General features: G+C 42.0%; 1 protein-coding gene across 1 annotated transcript in view; it reads right to left on the minus strand.

The window, feature by feature from the left end:
• sh3gl2 (SH3 domain containing GRB2 like 2, endophilin A1) overlaps positions 1-22,274 on the minus strand; it is a 142,296-nt gene extending 120,022 nt beyond the window's left edge. The window contains exon 1 of the mRNA XM_033018254.1: positions 22,135-22,274. Coding sequence (XP_032874145.1) covers positions 22,135-22,179 — 45 coding nt within the window. The 5' untranslated portion in view covers positions 22,180-22,274. The remainder of the gene's footprint in view (positions 1-22,134) is intronic.
• Between the last annotated feature and the right edge of the window lie 292 nt (positions 22,275-22,566).

Genomic DNA, 22,566 nt, shown 5'->3' on the forward strand with positions numbered 1-22,566 from the left:
GGTAAGAGCAGGAGGAGATGCTGTACAAATTGGAGGAACAGCACCTCATATTTCACTTGAGTAGTTTACACCCCAGTGGCATGACCATTGCCTTCTCTAACTGCAAATAGCTCCTCCCTCTCCTTTCTCTCTATCCCCTCCCTCTTTCCTGTTCTCTACCAGTCTCTGTATCTCTGTACCGCCCACTCCCCGGACATCAGTCTGAAGAAGGGTTTCGACCCGAAACGTCACCCATTCCTTCTCCCCAGAGATGCTGACTGTCCCGCTGAGTTACTTCAGCATTTTGTGTCCATCTTCGATTTAAAACAGCATCTGTAGTTCTATCCGACACATTTTGTCTGCTGTACTCATGTGAATAGTAAGAAATTTCAATGGTCAATGTAATACGAAGAACTATTTTCTTGATGTTCACAGTACGCGTTTTCCATAGACATAATTTCAATTAAACAGCAGTGGAAATGTTTACCTTAAGCAGAAAGCCACTCCATTTCTTGCATAATTTAAGGAGATACCAGCTCTGCACCAATTCCTTTCCCTATGAATTCTTCTCAGCACCAGTCATTTGGTGAGAAAAAAGTATTGAAAATACAAAAATAGTGCTTTTTACATGACACCATCCGTCTGTTAATGTCCTGATTCATCCGAGGTTCACACCAAAGGGAGAGAGAATGTTTTTTTTTGCATCTGTGGATTCACACATTACTGTATGTCAGCTGAGGTACAACTTAGATACAATTTATTTTCCAATTGCAAAAACCAACTCGAATGCAGACTTCTAGCAACACCACCCAGAACCAAATATTCTAAGATGAGTGGGAACAAACGATAAGGATTAGGAGATTAAACTGACCACTGCACCTTTCTCTCTCCCTGCACCATTCCCCCCCACCAAATCCCACCGCCTACTCCACCGACTGTTGTGTAGCATGAGCTGGGCTCCACTCTGAAAGACAGGATAAGTACAAAACCACTGGGGATTCAGCAACTTTCTACAATGCTATACATTGCTAATGTAGAAACAAATTGGGAAAATTGGTATTTACATGGACAATACTTCTAACTGGTCATCACTATTGACATGCAGGAAATACGGCATATCATTAAGCGTGCAGGAACCATATAATCTAATTCATTGGGGACTGAGTAACAAATATCAGCAGCAAGTTATTATATGTTCCAAGTACAGTCATAGTATCTCACATCCACCTCAGAGAACTGACAGGTGCATTGGCTTAACATCTCCTCTGAAAGATGGTCCTTCCAAACCTTGCAATGTTCTTACATTGCTGCCCTGAAGTGAGGCACGTCCCCTCCATGCTCTGACATAGGATTTGAACCCCATAACCCTTGGCCTCGGATGCGAGAATGTGACTAGTTGAGTCTTGGCTGACACACCATTATGGAACAGCAGACGATTCTGGTTATGCCATGTTGTGGTCTCTGCTCCTGCACTCTTTACCCTTACTTAATGCAACACAGAAGGAAGCCATTCAGCCCACTATGCCCATGCCAGCTCTCAGCAAAGCAATCACAGTATTCCAATTCCTCCTCTTTTATTTGTTGTAATACTGTAGATTTTAAGATTTCCTACATGCTCATTAACTCCCCATTGATTATTTTGCTGCTTTACACATGGTGTAATTTACAGATGGCAATTCATTTACAGATGAATGGTTTGCGACCTGGGAAAATCTGGATCCTCCTGGGAAAACAGACATTGTTATGAGGAGAACGTGCAGACTCCACACAGTGCAGCACCCACTGTTAGGATTGAACCATCGTCCATAGGATGTGCTGGTGTTGGAGAGGGTCCAGAGGAGGTTTACGTGAATGATTCTGGGAATGATTGGGTTAATGCATGTGGAGTGTTTGATAGCTCCGGGCCTGTACTTGCTGAGTTTAGAAGGATGGGGGCTGATCTCATTGACAATTACAGGATAATGAAAGGCCTAGATAGAGCAAATGTGGAAAGGATAGTTCCAGTAATGGGAGAGGGCGCAGCCTTAGCATAAAAGAACATACCTTTACAATGGAGATGAGGAGGAATTTCTTTAGCCAGGGGGTGGGGAATCTGTGGCATTCATTGGCACAGGCCTGCTATGGAGGCCAAGATATTGGGTATTTTTAAAGCTGAGATTGATAGGTTCTTGATTAATGAGGGGTTCAAATGTTATAGGGAGAAGGCATGAGATTGGGGTTGAGGGGGAAAAATAGACCAGCCATGATTGAACAGCAGAGTAGACTCGATGGGCCAAACGCCTTAATTCTGGGTTTAACCCCAGGCCTCAATCAGACCATGAAGGATCTTGATAACTGAAATGACAATGACTATCTCTTTATGTTTAACTCAGTGAAATAACCCAAACAGATAAGCATTTCTCTCTTTTTTCTCTCTCTATTAAGCGATCTTTCAAAACTGCTTTCACATCACAACAAATTGCATAGGATGTGTTAACAATTAATGTGTTTGGACAAATAGCTCAAACATTGATTGATTTTATAAATCAATATTCATAGAGATGTACAGCATAGCAGTAGTTATTTGCACTGATACTACATTCAACCCATTTAAAAAAAATCTTCTTACATCCTAATCAATTTGCCTCGGATTCTGGCGCTCACCAACACAACAGGCGCAATTTACAGTGGTCAAGTAATCTATCAATCCGCGTGTCTTTGGGATGGGTGAAGGGACCAGATCGTCAGGGGAATCCCACGCAGACACAGGAAGAACATACAAACTCCACATGGGCAGCACCAGAGGTGAGCATTGAGTCAGCGGCTTCACAAGCTGCGCACTGTGCCACCCTTTCTTTCACTTGATATTGGGGTTTTTTTTTTTTTTTAAACTTTAATTGCAGAAAACAAAAAGCCCAAAACAGGAATTGGAAAGCAGTTGCAGGGTGATCGGCAAAGGGAAGGAGCATAGTTTGCTTCAGTGCAAACAAATGAACAATGGAAAGCACGAAATATAGATGAGGATTGGGAAATGGAGGAAGCAGTAAACCAAAATTGCGCAAAACACATTTCGTCACAGACACAATCCCACAGTTAACAAAGTAGTGAAGCTTTCTGAAGTATGAAATGGAGAAAAGAGCAAGAGGCTGCACTGACCCAATATGCCAAATGACCTTTATTTTGCTGCAAGGTTCCAAAGACAAATATGCAGAGCTACTTCCAACTTGCACCAACCTGTGTGTATGAAAAGGAAATTATGAAAGCAGTTTAAACATCCTCTTGTGGCGCATGCTATCTACCTGCTCAAGAAGGGGATGGTGCCCAACTTGGAATATTTCCCTATCCTGGCTCCCAGCCCTTTGATACAACAAAGAGCCGACAACAAATGACATTGGGTAACATCAGCAAGGATCTGCCACTCTTCATTCGTTAATCCGCTGTCATTGTTGCGTGTTACACTATTTCTCACTAATAGAGGAAAGGATGTTACACTCTGACCAATTTAACACCATGGGCGAGGAACAAAAATGCATCAGTGGAATAAAAATCAACCTTATTATGATCCAGCAGCCATTATGCTGTTCCAGATATGCAGACATGTAAAACTCAAGTCAGAGCTGTAGAGAACAGAAAAGCACAACAGGTCACGTGGCTGCATATTCCAGGCAAGGATTACCCTCTGAACAAAAAAGTTGCTCCTGATATCCCTTTTAAATCTTTCTCCTTAAGCCTATGCCCTCTAGCTTTAGAATCTTCAAGTTGGGGAAAATAGCTGTGAGCGTTCATATTACACCTCAATCAGTTCACCCCGCAGCCTCCTGCACTTCAAAGAAAAAAGACCCAGTCTTTCCAGCCTTTCCAAATTACTCCAGCCCATAATTACAAGCAATATCCTGGCAAATCTTTTCTGTACCCTTTCCAATCTAATAACATTGCTCTCAGTCTGGGAATGGGAAGGGGAGTCACTGAGGATTGCACCCACTTGGTTAAATTCAGTTTACTGCATTTGGTACTCCCATTGCTGCCTCCTTTACATCGGCGAGACTAAGTGCAGACCAGGCAACTGTTTCGCCGAACACTTGTGCTCGGTCCACCTAAGCCTGTTGGTCTCTTGGTAGCTAACCATTTTAGAAACATAGAAACACAGAAAATAGAGGCAGGAGTAGACCATTCGGCCCTTCAAGCCAGCACTGCCATTCAATATGATCACGGCTGATCATCCAACCCCAGTACCCTAGTTCCTGCTTTCTCCCCATATCCCGTGAATGTAACTCTCCTTCCCATAACAATTCTTGTGCCTTGGCCCTCCTCCAATGCCAGATGGAACATGCAAACTGAAGAAACAGCACCTCACATTCCAGTAACTTACAAACGAACAGCATAAATATTGAGTTGGCCAATTTTAAGTAACAATCGCCTCCCCTCCCTCTCTCTCTCTCTCTCTCTGTGTTTCATGCGCCGTACCCCACCCATACTCTCCATCGGTGCACACCTATTTTGCCCACTATCTCCCCCCCGCCGTCCCTCCACTCATATCCCTCCCTCTAGCTTTACATTTCACTCCTCTCTGACGCCCTTTTGTCTTTTTCATCTCTAGCCTTTGTCAATTATTCCACCCATCTGCAATAATCCCCCCACCCCCTCACACATATCCACCTATCACTTGCCAGGCATTCTTCTGCCTACCTCTTTTCCAGCTTTCTCCCCCCTACTACAATCACTGAAGGGTCCCAAACGCTGCCTGTCCATTCCCTCCCAGTTGCTGCCTCACCCACTGGAGTTACTCCAGCACTTTGCGTTTTGCTCAAGATTCCTGCATCTGCAGTTTCTCACGTCTCCAGTTCCACTCAAGCCTCTGCAAATTCACAACAAAATTAGTCCAGTCCTACATCTCACGACGTCAACAAGCTCCCCTCTCCCATCAGTCAAAAGGTATAGAAAAGTGAAAACGCTCACGTCCAGATTCGGGGACAGATTCTTCCCAGCTGCTATCAGGCAACTGAACCATCTTGCCAACAATTAGTGAGCAGTCTTGAGCTACTATATACCTCATTGGAGACACTCAGACTATCTTTAATCGGATTTTACTGGATTTTATTTTGCACTAAAAGTTATTCACATTATTCCCTTAATCATGGATTGGTTGTAGATATCAATGTGGATTGCTCGATTGTAATCATGTATTGTCTTTCCACTGACGTTTGTCAGTATGTGGCTAAAAAACAATAGCCACCATTCTTCCAACTACAGTTACTCTCACTGTACCACTAGTTTAACCGATCTCCATTCCTGTTCCACCAAAGCATCTAAACTCAGCGAATCTTCACTATTTTAAAAGTTAGCAGGAGGTACATTGCAGAAACAGACCAAGTGTCCCAAGCAAGTTTTTCGGTCCACTCCTCCTCCTACTCATCATCTAACTCTCCGCAAATCTCTGAATTCTCTCTGCCCTGCTGCATACTGAGCTTCTCCTTAGCCATCTCCATATCATCCACCAACCATACCACAGTGCCTTTCTGCTTATCTTTTGGGAACCACGTTGAGAGGAAAGTGGGATGGCAGGAGCAGGAAGACAATCAAAGGAACTTTTTTCTGGCAAATGGTCCTCGGAGGGGCCAGGGCAGAGTAAATGCACTTTTACTATGCCCCATGTTTAAGAAGGAACTGCAGAAGCTGGAGAAATCAAAGGTAGATAAAAATGGTGGAGAAAGTGAAGGAATAGGTGACGTTTCGGGTCGAGACCCTTCTTCTCGACCCGAAACATCACCTATTCCTTCGCTCCATAGATGTACCTTTTACTATGGCCCATTATTCTTTAAGAATTTCCATCAAATAATGCACTTGAAGAGAGGAAGGAAGAGAAAGACAGATTGAAGGGCTCAATTTATCCTAATCTGCTTGATGGCAACTGATAAAGATTCAATGACCATCGCCTCCTGGAGGGAAATGTAATGTGGGAGTAAAGCTGTAATCTCATTCCCTGCATGACAGATTCCGACTCGGTATGTTAGGTTAAAATTAACTCTAGGAAGAGGGGCATTTAAAAGCCTTAAAAGAAAGGAGAGGGACTTACATTAAACTGCAAGCAATGGCCATCTGACCAAAGGGACAGAAATAAAATAAAAGGCTGCCCTTCTGGTGCGGTGATTTTTCATGTCGCTTGGATGAGAATGTTAACGCAGCTTGCTTGCATAAAACGGTGCTGAATCCAGATCGGTGAGACTGCATTGCAGATGCCCAGGGTGCAGTTTCATTCAAGCCAAGGGATTTATGCTCAAACACAGCACACTCCTTTCCATCATGCGGATACGTCAGATTAATCCGAACACGTCAAGGACAAAAAAGACAAGCCTCGGGTTTCACTGCTGACTGAAGGGGGAACCGTACAAACCCAAAGGCTGTCCCTGTAAAATGTTGACACCGTTAACGCTGGCATCAGATTCCAGCTTAAGTCTCATAATAAAACATAATTCAGCAGATTAGGCAACATCTGTGGAGAATGGAATCACATTGCCATTTCAGCTTTATGTCCATTCCCTTGAAGGATCTACTGATCTGAATATTAACTCTGTCTCTCCCTCCATCGTTGCTGCCAGACTTGCTGAAGTTATCCAGTGTTCTGTCATTATTTATTTCACTTTTGCTTTTCCGTGGAACATATTAAGGGCCTGTCCCACTTGGACGACATAATCCACGAGTTTAGAAAGCCCTAGACGAGTTGAAAAAAATGTCACGGTCGTGTGGACTCACCAAAGTAAAAGACCTCCTATGACCCCCTACGACTATGCCTAAGACCTCCTACGACTCGGTCTTCCACACCTAAGACCAACTACGACTAGCTACGAGTGGAAAATGTTCACATGATGTCATGTTTGCATTTCAATGGCAAACTCGGCAGAAGTCGCCAATTAGGTTGTGAAAGTGGGACAGGGGCTTTATTCCAGCTGGCACGAAACTCATTTTAATTTTTCTATGTTTTAAAATGTTTTGTTATTTTCAGCATTTGTTACATGGATATATTCACATGCATTAACACAATGCATTTGATGATGGGATGTTACAACAAAGCATGTGTAATATTCAACAGTAAAGACATGTCTCCTGACATCTAGGAACTTTCCACCATCAAGAGCATGATGCAGCACTCTCCACTTGCAGAATGCAATGCCAATAATTCTCAATAAGTTCAAGCAGGACAAAAAGCCCGGTTGATTGTCAACAATCATTTGGGAGAATATCCACCCGCTTACTCATCCAGACTACTCCAAAAGCACCTACCAAGACCAACAACATCTACCACCATGAAGGAAAAGGACAACAGGTGCACCACCACCTGCATGTGCCCCACCAAGTGAAACATCACCCGACTTGGAAATATCACCAAGCCTTCATCGTCTCTGGGTCTAAATCTGGAAATCCCTCAATAGATTTGTTCACAATAAATATGTCTGTATGTCTACAACAGAAGTAAAAAAAGGAAGCTTTAAATTCTGGAGATATGCGAGAATCTAGAACAATAATAATCTGCTGGAGGAACTGTGCGGGTTTAGCAGCATCTGCTGGTGGATAGGAATGGTCGATGCTTCATGTCAAAACCCCGCATCAATGAGTGAGAAGTGGGAGAGAGAGCCAGTGTAAAGAGGAGATGAGCAGGGGTAAGCCAAAGCAATGGGCGATTCGTGGGCCAAGGAGGGGTGGACCTTCCACTTCTAATTCTCTTGGATATCCAGAAACTCACCAGGTAGAAAATAGTAAAAATGAAGAAACTCGCGACAGATACGGAGAGCCGGGTGGACAAGAAGGTGCAGAGGTGACATTTGGAAGCTAAAAAGGAAGTGTGGAAAGAATATTGGTGATAATAATTAAGTATCATATATTTAATGCCTGAGATTTTCTACAAGTTCATGATAGGAAAAAGAAAGGGCGAGAGTGGGACCTATTAGTGATCAGAACAGCAGTCTGAATGAGAAAGTGAATGAAAACTTGGATGACAAACTTGGATATTTTTTTCTGGAGGTCGAGGGGAGACGGGGAAAACGTTTATAAAATTATGAGAGCATAGATAGCGTTGACAGTCAGAACTTTTCTCACAGGGCGGAAATGTCAAATACTTAGCTTTAAGCTTAAATTTAGCTAAAGTTTTCCTGGTTCGGCACCGACTTGAAAGGCCGAGATGGCCTGTTTCCGTGCTGTAATTGTTATGTGGTTATATGGTTATAAGATCAGAGGATGAAAGTTGAGCCAAGTTTTGTTTTTACACAGAGAGTGGTAGGTGCCTAGAATGCACTGCTAGGGTTGGTGTTGGAAGCAGATAAAGGCATTTTACAGGCTTTTAGATAGATACAAGAATATGCAGGGAATGGAATGATAAGGATCAAGGGCAGGCAGAAGGAATTAGTTTAATTTGACATCATGTTCAGAACAGACATTTTGGACTGAATAGCCTGTTTGCACTGAAGATAGAATGGTGTATGCAGTGCCATTAATGAATGATGTGGAAATATTGGAAATGATAAAAATGAGAGGGCATTTAAAGAAATCTGACATCTTTAAAATGGAAAATCACCGATCCCAGAAAGATGTATCCCAGGATGTAAAAAAAGAAGCAAGGAAAAAACAGCACCGGCTCTGACCATCATTTTGCAGTGATCTTTGGCTACAGGTCCATTGCCCAGGAACAGAAAGGTTACTGATGTGGTACCCTTGTTTAGAAAAGGAGTAGGAGGCAGACAAAGTAACCAGAGACCCAGCAGCCTGTCACTCGTGAAAGTGAGTTAACTTTTCAGTTGAACAACATTCTGTCTGAAAAGAAAAGGACCTGAAAATTTAGCCTGGTTCCTCTCTTAACAGATGCCACCTGACCTGAACCTTTCCAGCATGTTATCTTTTTATCTCAGATTTTATGCTTTGACTGCAACACTGGAAATGGACAAGATTTTGGAAAACAATGTATGAGGGACAGCATAAATCAACATTTGGAGAGAGAGGATGATGGCAGACTATGGGTTGGCTTGGCTATGTTAATAACCGTAACACAAACATGGCTGAGAGAAGGGCAAGACTGGCAGCTCGATATTCCAAGACACAGATCCTATGGGCCTTATAGAGATGAAGGAGGTTCCCTTTTTAATCAGAGAAGATATAACTACACTCCGAGTGGATATTCTTTGGAGAATTGTTCAGTGAAGCCATATGGATAGAATGCAAGAAACAGGAGGATAATGATCACATTGATGGGACCCTATTATTGGTCCCCCAATAATTAGCAGAAGTTAGAGGAGCAGATAGCTGGAAAAAATAATTTGGTAGTACTAGTGGGAGATTTCAATTTCACTAATGTTGACTGAGGCTTCCATAGTTTAAGAGTCTTGGACTAGATGGAATATGCAGATGGCTCAATTAAGGACGATGCAACTCCTGACCTCCTCTCAGGGAACAAGGCAAGTGACTCAAGTGTCAGTGGGGGAGCCCTTAGGGATTCATTCTATTAATTTTAAAGTAGTTAAGGAGAAGGGTTGGACTGGTCCACAAGTTAAGGTTTTAAATTGGGGCAAGGCAAATTTTGGAGGCATTAGGCAGGAACTTGCAGAGGTGGATTGGCCGAGTCTGTTTGCAAATAAGGGGATGTCTAGCAGGCAGGAGATTTTCAAAAGTAAGTTGACCAGAGTGCAGAGACAGCATGTTCCTGCAAGGGTGAAGGGCACAAGAATTCTGGTTAACGAGAGATGTTAAGGTTCTGGCCAGGGTAAAGAAGGCATATGTTAGATTTAGGCAGATGGGATCAAGCAAATGTGTCTAAGAAATGTAGGTGAACACTTAAGAAGGCAATCAGGGGGGCAAAACGAGGGCCCAAAATGGATCTGGCAAGAATCACAAAAGTTTAATGGTCATATGTACCAGCTTTGGAACAATAACATTCTTACTTGCTGCAGCTTAACAGTCCCATTAATGCAAGGCTACATAAATAAATATACAATAATCAATGATACAAGAAGTTAATAACAATAACACTAGGTAACCATAAAGTGCTACACTGAAGGCCATTTTGCACCAAAGACAGTTCATAGAAGACGATAGTTACGGGGGTTAGTGTGGCAAAATGTTCAAGAGCCTGACAGTTGCTGGGAAGAAACTGTTCTTGAACCTGCTGGTCACCATTTAAGCTCCTGCATCATCTGCCAGGTGACACAGCATATAGGCAAAGTTCCAGAAGACTGCAGGGTAGCTAATGTTGTACGTTATGTAAGAATGGGAACAAGGATTAGTCAGGTCAACATTGGTGGGAAAATTGTTGGAGGGGATTCTGAGGGACAGGATCTACATTTGGATTGGCAAGGACTGATTATAGTCAGCTCAGCTTTGTGCACAGGAAATAGTGTCTCATGAACCTTAAAGAACGATTGATGAGGGAACGGCAGAGATCTATATCAACTCCAGCAAAACTTTTGATTAGATCCAGCATGCTAGGCTCGTCTGGAAAGTGAGATCACATGGAATCCAAATCGGGTTATTCAATTGGATTCAAAATTGGCTTGGAGGAGGGAGTCAAATGGCCGTTTTGTAGAGCTGTGGGAGAAACACTTTACACTGGCCCTATCCCCAACCTCCATCTCCGTTACATTGATAACTGCATAGGTGCTACCTCCTGCACGTGTGCAGAACTCATGGACTTCATCAACTTCACCACCAATTTTCATCCTGCACTCAAATGTACTTGGACCATCTCCGACACCTCCCTCCCCTTTCTTGATTTCAGTCTCCATTACAAGAAATAGACTATTGACTGACCTATTACAAACCCACTGACTCCCACAACTAGCTTGACTGCACTTCCTCCCACCCTGCTTCCTGCAAAGACTCTATCCCCTACTACCAATTCCTCCGTCTACGCCGCGTCTGCGCACAAGATGAGGTGTTCCATACTAGAACATCCGAGATGTCCTCATTCTATAGCGAAATGGAGTTCCTCTCTCCCATCATAAATGAGATCCTCACTCGTGTCTCCTCGGTACCCCACAGCTCCGCCTTTGCTCCCCTTCATCGCAACGGAGACAGTCCCCCTAGTCCTTACCTTCCACCCTAGAAGCCGTTGCATACAACACCTAGAGACCGCAGAGACTGTTCCCTCCGCAACTCCCTGGTTAACTCATCCCTTCCCACCCAAACCACCCCCTCCCCAGGTACCTTCCCCTGCAACCGCAGAAGATGCAACACCTGTCGCTTTACCTCCTCCCTCGACTCTGGCCAGGCACCCCAACAGTCCTTTCAAGTTAAACAGAGGTTCACTTGTCAGAGTGAGGCTAAACACAAATTGGAGGAACAGAATCTCATATTTCGCTTGGGCAGCTTACAGCCCAGTGGTATGAATATTGATTTCTCTAACTTCAGGTAGCCCCGGCATTCCCTCTCTCTCTCTCTCTCTCTCTCTCTCTCTCTATCCTTCCCCCACCCAAGTCGCACTAGCTTCTCATTTTCACCCTACAAACAGCTAACAATGGCCTGTTTCCTTTCTTGCACATCGTTCATTCATTGTTCTTTATCTCTCCACATCACCGTCTGTATCTCTCATTTCCTTTATCCCTAACCAGTCTGAATAAGGGTCTCGGCCCAAAACATCACCCATTCCCTCACTCCAGAGATGCTGCCTGTTCCGCTGATTTATTCCAGCTTTTTATGTCTATCTTCAGTCGTTGTGAAGAGTTGTTTTTCTGATTGGAGGCTTGTAACCAGTGGTGTGCCATAGGTGTTGGGTCCACTACCGTTTGTTTTATACATTAACGATTTGAAAGGCAATGCAGTTGACAATGAAGTGAGACCTAGGAGTACATGGTTCACTATTTGTGGTGAGTCAGGTGGTTAAGAAGGCGCTTGGCTCACATACTTTCATTGCCAAGGGTATTGACTAGGAAGCGAGGTGGTAAATACACCGCATAATACATCAATGGTTCCAAAGTTGTGATAGTTGAGAGTTTCAAGCTATGAGGCATAAATATTATCAACAATCTGTCCTAGACCAACCACATTGATGTGCAGCCAAGAATGTTCACCAATACCTCGAGCTCCTCAGAAGACTAAGGAAGTTTGGCCTGCCTCCAGCAACTCATCAACTTCTAAAGATGCACTGTAGAAAGCTCCATTTCGGGACGCAAGAGAGCTTGGTTTGGCAACAGCTCTGCCCAAGACCACAATAAATTGCAGAGAGTTGTGGAAGTAGCCCAGTCTATTACACAAACCAGCCTCCGACCTATCAAATCCATTTACACCTCATGCTCTGGCAAGCAGCCGACACAATCAAGGACCAGTAGACACAAGTAACTGCAGATGCTGGTTTTCCCAAAAAGGAGAGAAAGTGCTGGAGTTACTCATGGGGTTAGGCAGCATCTTTGGAGAATATAGATAGGCGTTATTTCAGGTCATGGACATTCTTCAAAATTAGAAGTAGGGTCCTGACCCAAAAAGGGTGCCTCTGCTGCCTGACCCACTGAGTTATCCATTTTTCCAAATCAAGGACCATTTACAGTCCTATCATTCTTTCTTCTCCCTTCACTTGTTGGGCAGAAGATACAAAAGCTTTAAAACATGTATCACCAGATTCAGGAACGGTTCTTTCCGGCTGTTACCAGGCTATTGAATGATCCACTGAAAAACTACGGGTGCAGTTCTGATCTCCTAACCGACCTCATTGTGGTTCTGGAACTTTTTTGTTATCTGCTCTTTCTCCATAACTGTAATGCTATTTAGTTTAGTTTAGTTTAGGGATACAGCATGGGAATAGGCCCTTCAGCCCACTGAGTTCACATTGACCAGCCATCCCCGCACACAAACACAATCCGACACACACTGGGGTCAAATTTCAATTTACCAAGCCTATTAGCCCACAAACATTTATGTCTTTGGAGTGTGGGAGAAAACACATGCAGGTCACATGGAGAACGTACAAACTTAGTACAGACTGCACCTATAGTCTGGATCAAACCCGGGTCTCTGTCTCTGGCACTGTAAGGCAACAACTCTACTACCTTGCCGCACCTTATATTCAAGTATTTTTCACTTTGCACTACCTGTTTTACTTGTTGATATCTTATTTGTAATCATATATGGTATGATTTGCTTCGATAGCATGCAAACAAAGTTCCAACTGTATCTCAGTACATGCAACAATAACAATAAATCAGAAAGAACCAAACATCATGATGTAGCTCTACAAGTTGTTGGCGAGGCCACACTTGGTGTGCAGTTCTGGTTGGCCTGCCATAGGAAGGGTGTCATTAATTTGGAAAGGTGCAGAAGAGATTTACCTGGACTTGTGGGCTTCAGTTATGGGGAGAGAGTGGGTAGGCTGGGATTTATTTCTTTGGAGCATAGGAGGCTGATGAGGGGCATGGATAAAGTGAACACTCAGTCTTTTACAACGGTAGAGAATTATAAAGCTGGAGGGCATAGGCTGAAAGTGGAAGAGCGGAGATTTAAGAGAGCTCTCTGGAGAAAGTTTTAACCCCGGGGGCAATCCATAACTGGCATAAAAAAATACATTTGCACAGATATATGGAGAGGAAGGATTTAGGCTAAATGGGACTAGCCCAGAATGCTAACATTGTTGGCTTGGACAAGTTGGACTGAAGGGCCTGGTTTCATTTTGTATTGTTCTACGACTCTAAATACTTAACAGGTTGGGCTGTGTCTGTGTGACGAGGAGCAGAGTTAACATTTCAGGACAAAAACTCTCCGAACTGAGAAAGACACCAAAAGCTGAAGCAAGTTACTTTGTAATTTATGTCAGCGCCCTTTATTTGGTGACTAATTGCATACCTTGGGTATGCAAGCAAAGAATTTCACTGTGACATATCACATGTGACAATAAAGCATTCATTAATTCATTCATTGAAGAGCGAGATAGGGGTGGGATGTCTCTGATAAGATAAACCCAAAGGTGACCATATCTGTCAATGAATTTGAGAGTGAGAGGATAGATGATGGGACAGACAAAGAATGTTGGAGCTGCAAATTTCAGAAAAAGAAAGACGCCTAGAAAATCATGCTGGGTATGTCACCTACTTCCAAAAAAATAAACATCAAGCTTATAGTTTAGAGAAATAGCATGGAAACAGGCTCTTCAGCGCAACGAGTCCACACCAACCATCGATCAGCTGTTCACTAGTACTATGCTATCCCCCTTTCGTATCCTACACTAGCGACAATTTACAGAATACAATTAACCGACACTAATGCGGGATGTTGAACATATCATAGATGGCCATCTTATACAGCCCTAGTCGGCCTAATTTATCTACAACAGATATTAGTTGGGCTGTCTGGTCTGCAGTGTTTCCAGCATTTTCTGCTTTTATTTCAGATTTTCAGCATCTTTACCGAGTCGCCTTTTCTTTCTTTGTGAACAATACCACTTCAGCTTCTTCCAATCATTCAGCACCACACATATCACAAGGAGGATAAGAAAATAATTGAAAAAATGCAGATGCTGAAAATCTGAAACAAAAAAAGTGCTAGAAATAGTCAGCAATTTTACGCTGCAACTTTGGAGCAAGAAACAGAGTTGAAGTTTGAAGTGGATGACCTTCCTTCAAAACAAATGGTCAAAGTTTCCACAATTTGCTCCTTTGCTTCCATTCTGAAAATTATTTTAAAACCCTCAATATTTCCTCTATCACTGAGAGCCGAAACTTGCAGTGGCAAATCGCTGGCATCTTCTGTTCCGACCCTGAATGACAAGTCGCTTCAAAAGCAATGGCTTTGTAAGGAGGCAGAATAGGCCCTGCTGGCAAAACAACACGGTAAATTCGAACAGACGACTAACCTATGCTGTCTAGGTTAATCAGCCACTAAAGATTGCAAAAGATTGTGAATGTCCCTGAAATTGTAAAAGACATTCAAACGTTGTGCTGAGACAGATACCATGATCAATTCCACACATGCCAATGAATGGTTTCTTGAGATGCTGGAGTTCAGGGAGATAATAATGTGTGTTCAATGCAATGTGATCTCCAATCGGATCCACCCAGATTATTTCCCCGCTGCCACATGAATCGTGGTGCCATTGTACATTGTCACGCACATCCTGGTCCTTGGAAATATGAAGTACCACGCAATGCCGTGGGATAATGAGGATCATGTCTCATTCCAAACACTTGAGTACAAGGTGCAGGTGAGAGAGTTTTAGTTTTAGTTTTACAGATATAGCGCGGAAACAGGCCCTTCGGCCCACCGGGTCCGCGCCAACCAGTTATCCCCGCACATTAACACTATCCTACACCCACTATGGACAATTTTACATTTACCAAGCCAATTAACCTACAAACCTGTACGTCTTTGGAATGCGGGAGGAAACCGAAGATCTCGGAGAAAACCCGCGCAGATCACGGGGAGAACGTACAAACTCCATACAGACAGCACCCGTAGTCAGGATCGAACCCGGGTCTCCGGCATTGCATTCGCTCTCACAAGCAGATAATAAAGATCCCATGGTGCGATTTCAACAAAGAGCAGGGAATCAATGCACTTTTGATTAATTTATTGCTTAGGTAAGTGGCAGAATCTGGGAGGAATTATTGAAAATATGGATGTGAAGATGCAGATAAAATTGGCAAAAACAATAAATCAATATGGAAAAAAGGAATTAATGTAGTGTAAACGCAAATGAATATTAGATGGTCAGCACATACATATGGGCTAAAGGGCTTATTTCTGTAATGTACCTCCACAACTATGACAAAATATATTTAAATGTTTTTGGGCTTCACCATCCTCATATTCTGACCTTTAAATGCAAGCTCTGGATAAGCAACAACAACTTTGGCATAATAAACAACAAAAACTGCTTCATAGGAATAGTGTTAAACATCAGAGTGACATAAAGAGATGCTATTGGGTGACCAAAAGAAGTCAAATACACTAAGACTTTAAGAAGCATTTAATGTTTAATAACAAAGTTGAGGTATTTAGGAAGAGCAGTATTTAAGGGCAAGCAGTTGACCACACATTAATGAAGCAATCAAATATTCAAGGCCAGAAATAAACGTCCAAATAAATTATTATGAACCTAAATTTGTCAATGAAACAAATTGATTTATAGCATTTTTATTTTGATCCATATTTGACGATTCTCGACAGTTAAGGGCTAGATAAAGGTTAAGCTAAATTTTAGGCATCTTACAAAGCTTGGAAATGCATTTTAATTCCAATTTGATGAATGGAAATTGTAATTTGATGCACAAATGAATTACAGGAATTAATTTTGGTCTTCCATTGATGTTCTTCGTAGGGTTTATTGATTAACCAATCTTATGTTATTACAATTCACGCCGATTAACTATAATGACTTTTTAAAAATAATTTATCACTTAATCATGGAGCTAATATCCAATAAAAACCCAAAACAGTTATATATCAAAAAAAAATTATTGACAGTAATGTTTCTGCATTTGAAATCAATATTTGGCAAAAAATCTAAATTAGACAAGGACGAAACGCACATAGCATTGATAAGTGGTGTTGAGCTGTTGCTATTTGGTTACTGAACAGAGGCTTATATTCAGTGTCCTTCAAGAATTTCATATCTTTGAACAACAATTGTTAAAATAATTGTTCCATAAACCATCTTAACTCCTTTTTACTGGTATCTGCAAAGATAATCTGGTGTCAGCTAGGCCAAGAATAGCACACATAGGTAGATAACACTGGGAATAGCTCAGATACTAAAGGTATCAAAACAAAACAATACATTGATGCAGCATTTTCTTCAAATGTTAAAATTAAGATAATAATGAAAATCTAACAATAAAAGAAAACACTGATGCCGGAAATCTGAAATAAAAGCAGACCCAGCAGGTCAGGCAGCATCTGTGGAAAAGGAAATGGTTAATACTTAAGACAGCCCTTTCAGCTCCGAGCATTTGACAGACACAGAGATCTAGCACCATGTCTAGAAACTACCCAAACATTTGTAATTGTTTATTTAAGGCAGAATCAAGCAACTCAAGTTCAAAGAATTTTTGTAATAAAAGACATTATGCAAGAGCAGCCACGATTTCATACTCATCATACTGTCCCAGTTAATATTCAGATGCAAAAACTATTTTAAGATCGTTTTCTCTGCCTGCCTGGGGTATTGTCCAGTAAGTTACAAGTCAGTAAATTATTGCTACAGCCGAAATACACTACACCTGCTCTGGCAGCGTATATTCGTAATTTGCGACTGCTCAATTATCTCTTAATGAAATTCATTCCTTCTAAGTGCTTCAGATTTCAGTGAGGACATCAACACCAAAGGAAGCGATAGAGTTCTCTGCTGATGCCACTGCCAACACAACTGTCTCAGTGTTTAAACAAGCCTCGCTTAGCTGCTCCTTCCAAGTGTAACATGATTCTGCAGCATACAAATTGCCCCAACCTGTCTGTAATAGAAACACCTGCATACCAGGTTGTCAGGTTGGAGGCCAGTGATTGTCAGGTTGGAGGCCAGTGACTAGTAGGGTGCCACAGGGATCTGTGTTGGGTCCACTGTTGTTTGTCATGTACATCAATGATCTGGATGATGGTGTGGTAAATTGGATTAGTAAGTATGCAGATGATACTAAGATAGGTGGGGTTGTGGATAATGAAGTAGATTTTCAAAGTCTACAGAGAGATTTATGCCAGTTGGAAGAGTGGGCTGAAAGATGGCAGATGGAGTTTAATGCTGATAAGTGTGAGGTGCTACATCTTGGCAGGACAAATCAAAATAGGACGTACATGGTAAATGGTAGGGAATTGAAGAATGCAGGTGAACAGAGGGATCTGGGAATAACTGTGCACAGTTCCCTGAAAGTGGAATCTCATGTAGATAGGGTGGTAAAGAAAGCTTTTGGTGTGCTGGCCTTTATAAATCAGATCATTGAGTATAGAAGTTGGGATGTATCCTTGAAATTAAATAATTTATCAGTACTAACCCCACTATTGAACAACCCCGCATTCAAACCTTCTCTCATCGACAACACATATCAACAATGGGATAGACTGGGGATTAGGAAAGTAGGGGATATGTATGAATTGGGCAAACTGTTATCATTTCAACAATTAAAATTAAAATTTAAATTGAAGGATAATCAATATTTTAAATATATACAGGTATGTGACTTTATGAAGAAATATATACATAGATTTCAAACTATATTTTTAGACCCTTTAGAAGAAGCAATGAATATTAAGGCTGATTCACAAAAATTAATTTCATACTTTTATAATAATATATTAGATAGAGAATCACCCTCAACAGAAGCACTAAGGGAAGATTGGGAACATGAGCTAATGATAAAGATCTCGAAGGATAGATGGGAAAAGTATTTGATGAATACACATAACTGTTCTATTAATACAAGACATAATTTAATTCAATTCAAATTATTACATAGACTATATTATTCAAAAACGAGGTTGAATAAATTTTATCCAAACGTCTCTCCCAGATGCGATAAATGTTTGTTTCAAAACGCTAATTTAACACATTCATTTGTAGGATGTACAAAGTTGAATAAATTTTGGAGTGATATATTTGATATATTTACAAAGCTCTTCAAGTCAAGAATAGAACCCAAAATGGAATGGATTATATTTGGAATAATAGGAGAAGATACCAATTTAAATAAAGACCAAAATGTTTTTTTTAATTATGGGTTAATAATTGGAAAGAAATTGATACTTAAATTTTGGAAAAATACAACCATACCAACTGTTAAAATGTGGATTAGGAATATGATGGACATAGCACGCCTTGAAGAAATGAGACTCCGACTAATAGATAAATATGACCAATTCTTAAGGAGTTGGTCTCCTTTCATCGACTTTTTGGAATCATGTGATGCAGCGGTACCATAAGGATTGCTGATTTCAGTTCATGACGTGGATAGATCTACATCTCCGAATATAGATTTGAAAAATTCTCTTTTAAGGGGCCTTTTCTTCTATTTCTACTTTCCACCTTTTCTTTTTTATTTTATTTTTTTATTTTTATTTTTTATATCCACACTTCACATTTTTCTACTCTCTACCATCTATTTTCCACTCTTTCCCCTTTCTATTGTTTTCTTTTTCTTGTCTTGCCTACTCATAACATAAAACTAGAGGTTGTACATAGAATGGATTACAGTATGACATAGTTGGCACCTAAAATTAGGTGCCACTGTATTGTTTTGTATTGTATTAACTTCTAATAAAATTAAAAAAAAAAAAAAAAAAAAAAGAAGTTGGGATGTAATGTTAAAATTGTACAAGGCATTGGTGAGGCCAATTCTGGAGTATGGTGTACAATTTTGGTCGCCTAATTATAGGAAGGATGTCAACAAAATAGAGAGAGTACAGAGGAGATTTACTAGAATGTTGCCTGGGTTTCAGCAACTAAGTTACAGAGAAAGGTTGAACAAGTTAGGGCTTTATTCTTTGGAGCGCAGAAGGTTAAGGGGGGACTTGATAGAGGTCTTTAAAATGATGAGAGGGATAGACAGAGTTGACGTGGATAAGCTTTTCCCACTGAGAGTAGGGAAGATTCAAACAAGGGGACATGACTTGAGAATTAAGGGACAGAAGTTTAGGGGTAACATGAGGGGGAACTTCTTTACTCAGAGAGTGGTGGCTGTGTGGAATGAGCTTCCAGTGAAGGTGGTGGAGGCAGGTTCGTTTTTATCATTTAAAAATAAATTGGATAGTTATATGGACGGGAAAGGAATGGAGGGTTATGGTCTGAGCGCAAGTATATGGGACTAGGGGAGAATACGTGTTCGGCACGGACTAGAAGGGTCGAGATGGCCTGTTTCCGTGCTGTAATTGTTATATGGTTATATGGTTATACCAGGCATCTTTGAGATGACTTTGCAGAGATCTCTTGCAATGATTTGCTCACTACAGACTTGTGAAGATGCAGATAGAATTGGCATAAACAATCGCTGCTGAAATAATCACTCATGTTTACACTATTGCTTAAAATGGTAAAGAAAACATTTTTATTAAGTAGAAGGTTTTGCAAAGATTTTAAAAAATTCAAATTATCCTAGAGATGATCTTTCATTTATTCAATCATTCATTCCCTCCACCCCTATAGCTGCAGTGGGTACTAACTCCATAAGGCGCTGCAGTTGTGCACACAGGCTATTCCAACAGCACCCCCAAACCCACAACCTTCATCAGTAAGAGCAAAAGCAGCAGGTTCAGAGAAGACCACCACTTGCAGGCGGAATGTGTAGGAAGGAACTGCAGATGCTGGTTTAAACCAAAGTTAGACACAGAATGCTGGAGTAACTCAGCGGGGCAGCATCTCTGGACAGAAGGAATGAAGAAGGGTCTCAACCCGAAACGTCACCCATTCCTTCTCTCCAGAGATGCTGCCTGTCCCGCTGAGTTACTCCAGCATTTTGTGTCTACCACCATTTGCAGGTTCTCGTCCAAGTCACACAACATTTGGATTTAAATTCAAGTAATTAAATGAATGTGGCATTCAAAAGCAAAATTGTGTTGGAGTAACTGTAATGATGAAATAATAAATGTTGTAAAAATCCATCTGGTACACTGATGTCTTTCAGGCAAGGGAATCTGACATATTTATTCAATCTGGCCTCTATGGCTTCAGAATCACCAATGTGGTTGACTCTTAACTGTCTTCTCGTTCCATGGGTGATTAGAGGTGGACCATAAATACCCATGATGTGCACACCTTGTGAATGAATAAAGAATGAAAGAAAATGTATCACTGAGCCTTCATTGATGTCAGATTCAAAGCTTGGATCTACCCCCCTATCTGCACTCCTGGAGTACATACAACACATGGGCTAAAGCATTTCAAGAGGTAAGCAATGATGGGCCAAAGGCTGTATCTCTCAACTGAAAAAAATAACAAAAGCACCATACGCATCCTTTTTATAATTGCTTTACAGCCAAAGAAGATTTGGAGCACAATGGCTGGTAGGATTTCAGCTCAAGTGTTGACATTATTATTTTGTTGTATCGGCTAAGTCAGTAACAAACCATTGGGACTGTCATAGTCCATAAATATTTTTATCCAGATGTTCGAAAGAACTTGTGATGTGCCTGCTGCTTCATTTTCAGGAGTCCATAATTATCTGTTGACTCACTTCTCACATCTCCCAGTTGGAAGCTTGCGTTTCCTCTGACATTTGCAACTTCCAGTCCATTCCCACCACCTCCAGCTCATGTACTGTAGCTCAGCGCCCCCTCTCCAGCCAACATAACTCATACCCGTTGCCCCCCACTATAAATCATTTCCCTCCCCTCATGAGGATACTAACTATCCGTAAACCCACGTGCACGCTAAATAGACAGCAAATCATGTGGTCGATAACACACTCACGCTATCAATATTGTAGCATTAAGGCTGAAACATCTGATAACAACGGTGAGAATGCCCGACTTGAAAGGGTCTTGGATTCATCCAGCCCTCACACAGAGTAATGCCAGAATGTCAAAATTCAGGCAGTATTAGTGATCACCTGCAGACAATGCATTCAGAGCCAGACTGGCAAGTGATTCATTGGATACATCAATTTGATCAAACTATTCATATGTACTTAGCCACAACATTTGTCATTACTAATCAACATTCAACCCCTGTTTTGAATGATTTTCAATGTTTCACCAACAATGTGTTCCTTATTCAATCTGAATTCCAGGGCACTGTACAACGTCATTACAGCAGACTCGGGTGATGCACCACTTAGCATGGAAACACACATCCACCGTTCCCCGTGTAGCCAGGAACACCACACATCGACACCACAATGCATCCTGGACCACACATCGACACCGCGCAGCGTATGTGGGAAATACACACCAACAATGCACACTGGACGTTAACAGCGCTCCGTGTACCCAGAGCTGGAGATCACCACCGCTCCGTGCACAATATCTGCAACCACGTCCAACACATACAGGGAAAGCGGCTGTGCAGACAGTGCAGCCGCCGGGACTGGGGGCGCGGGTACTCGCTGCTCTGTCGATGCTTTCACACGGTCGGATGCGGGCACCGAGCTCTCAAACCCCATTGCATCTCCGGGGAAGCGCAGTGCGCCTCGGTGGAGCGGCAAATCCCGGCGGGGTGAGCGGAGACCTGGGGAGGAGCGGGAACGGGGAGCAGGACCTACTGGCAGCGCCGAGAAGACAGCCTCTCCCTTTTACCTGTGTGGCTTTGTGGAACTGCTTCTTAAACCCTGCCACAGACATGGTCCCACAGCAGCTGCAGCGGCGCCCGAACTCAACCAACGATCAACCGCAGCTCATCTCCCTCCCCACTGAATGGCTCTCCACAAAGCCAGGATATCCGGACAACCTGACGTCAGCCTCTTAAAGACACAGTCTGTGGAGAGACAGAGACAGAGAGAGAGACAGATGCCGGGCCAGTGGCAGCCCAGTCCGTGTTGTCCACACTCCACCTCTATGTACCCCTTCCAACTATGCCCTTAATCCGTGTTGCCCGCACTCCACACTGTATGTACATACATTCCACCCAGACGCATCATATACTTTACCAACGTGTTATATTATACAGACACGGGTTACACATTAATACATGCGTTATTTTATTCATAGGCATAAATGGATACACACGCC

This window comes from Amblyraja radiata, chromosome 3 (assembly GCF_010909765.2).
Source record: "Amblyraja radiata isolate CabotCenter1 chromosome 3, sAmbRad1.1.pri, whole genome shotgun sequence".
In the NCBI taxonomy this organism is placed as follows: Eukaryota; Metazoa; Chordata; class Chondrichthyes; order Rajiformes; family Rajidae; genus Amblyraja; species Amblyraja radiata.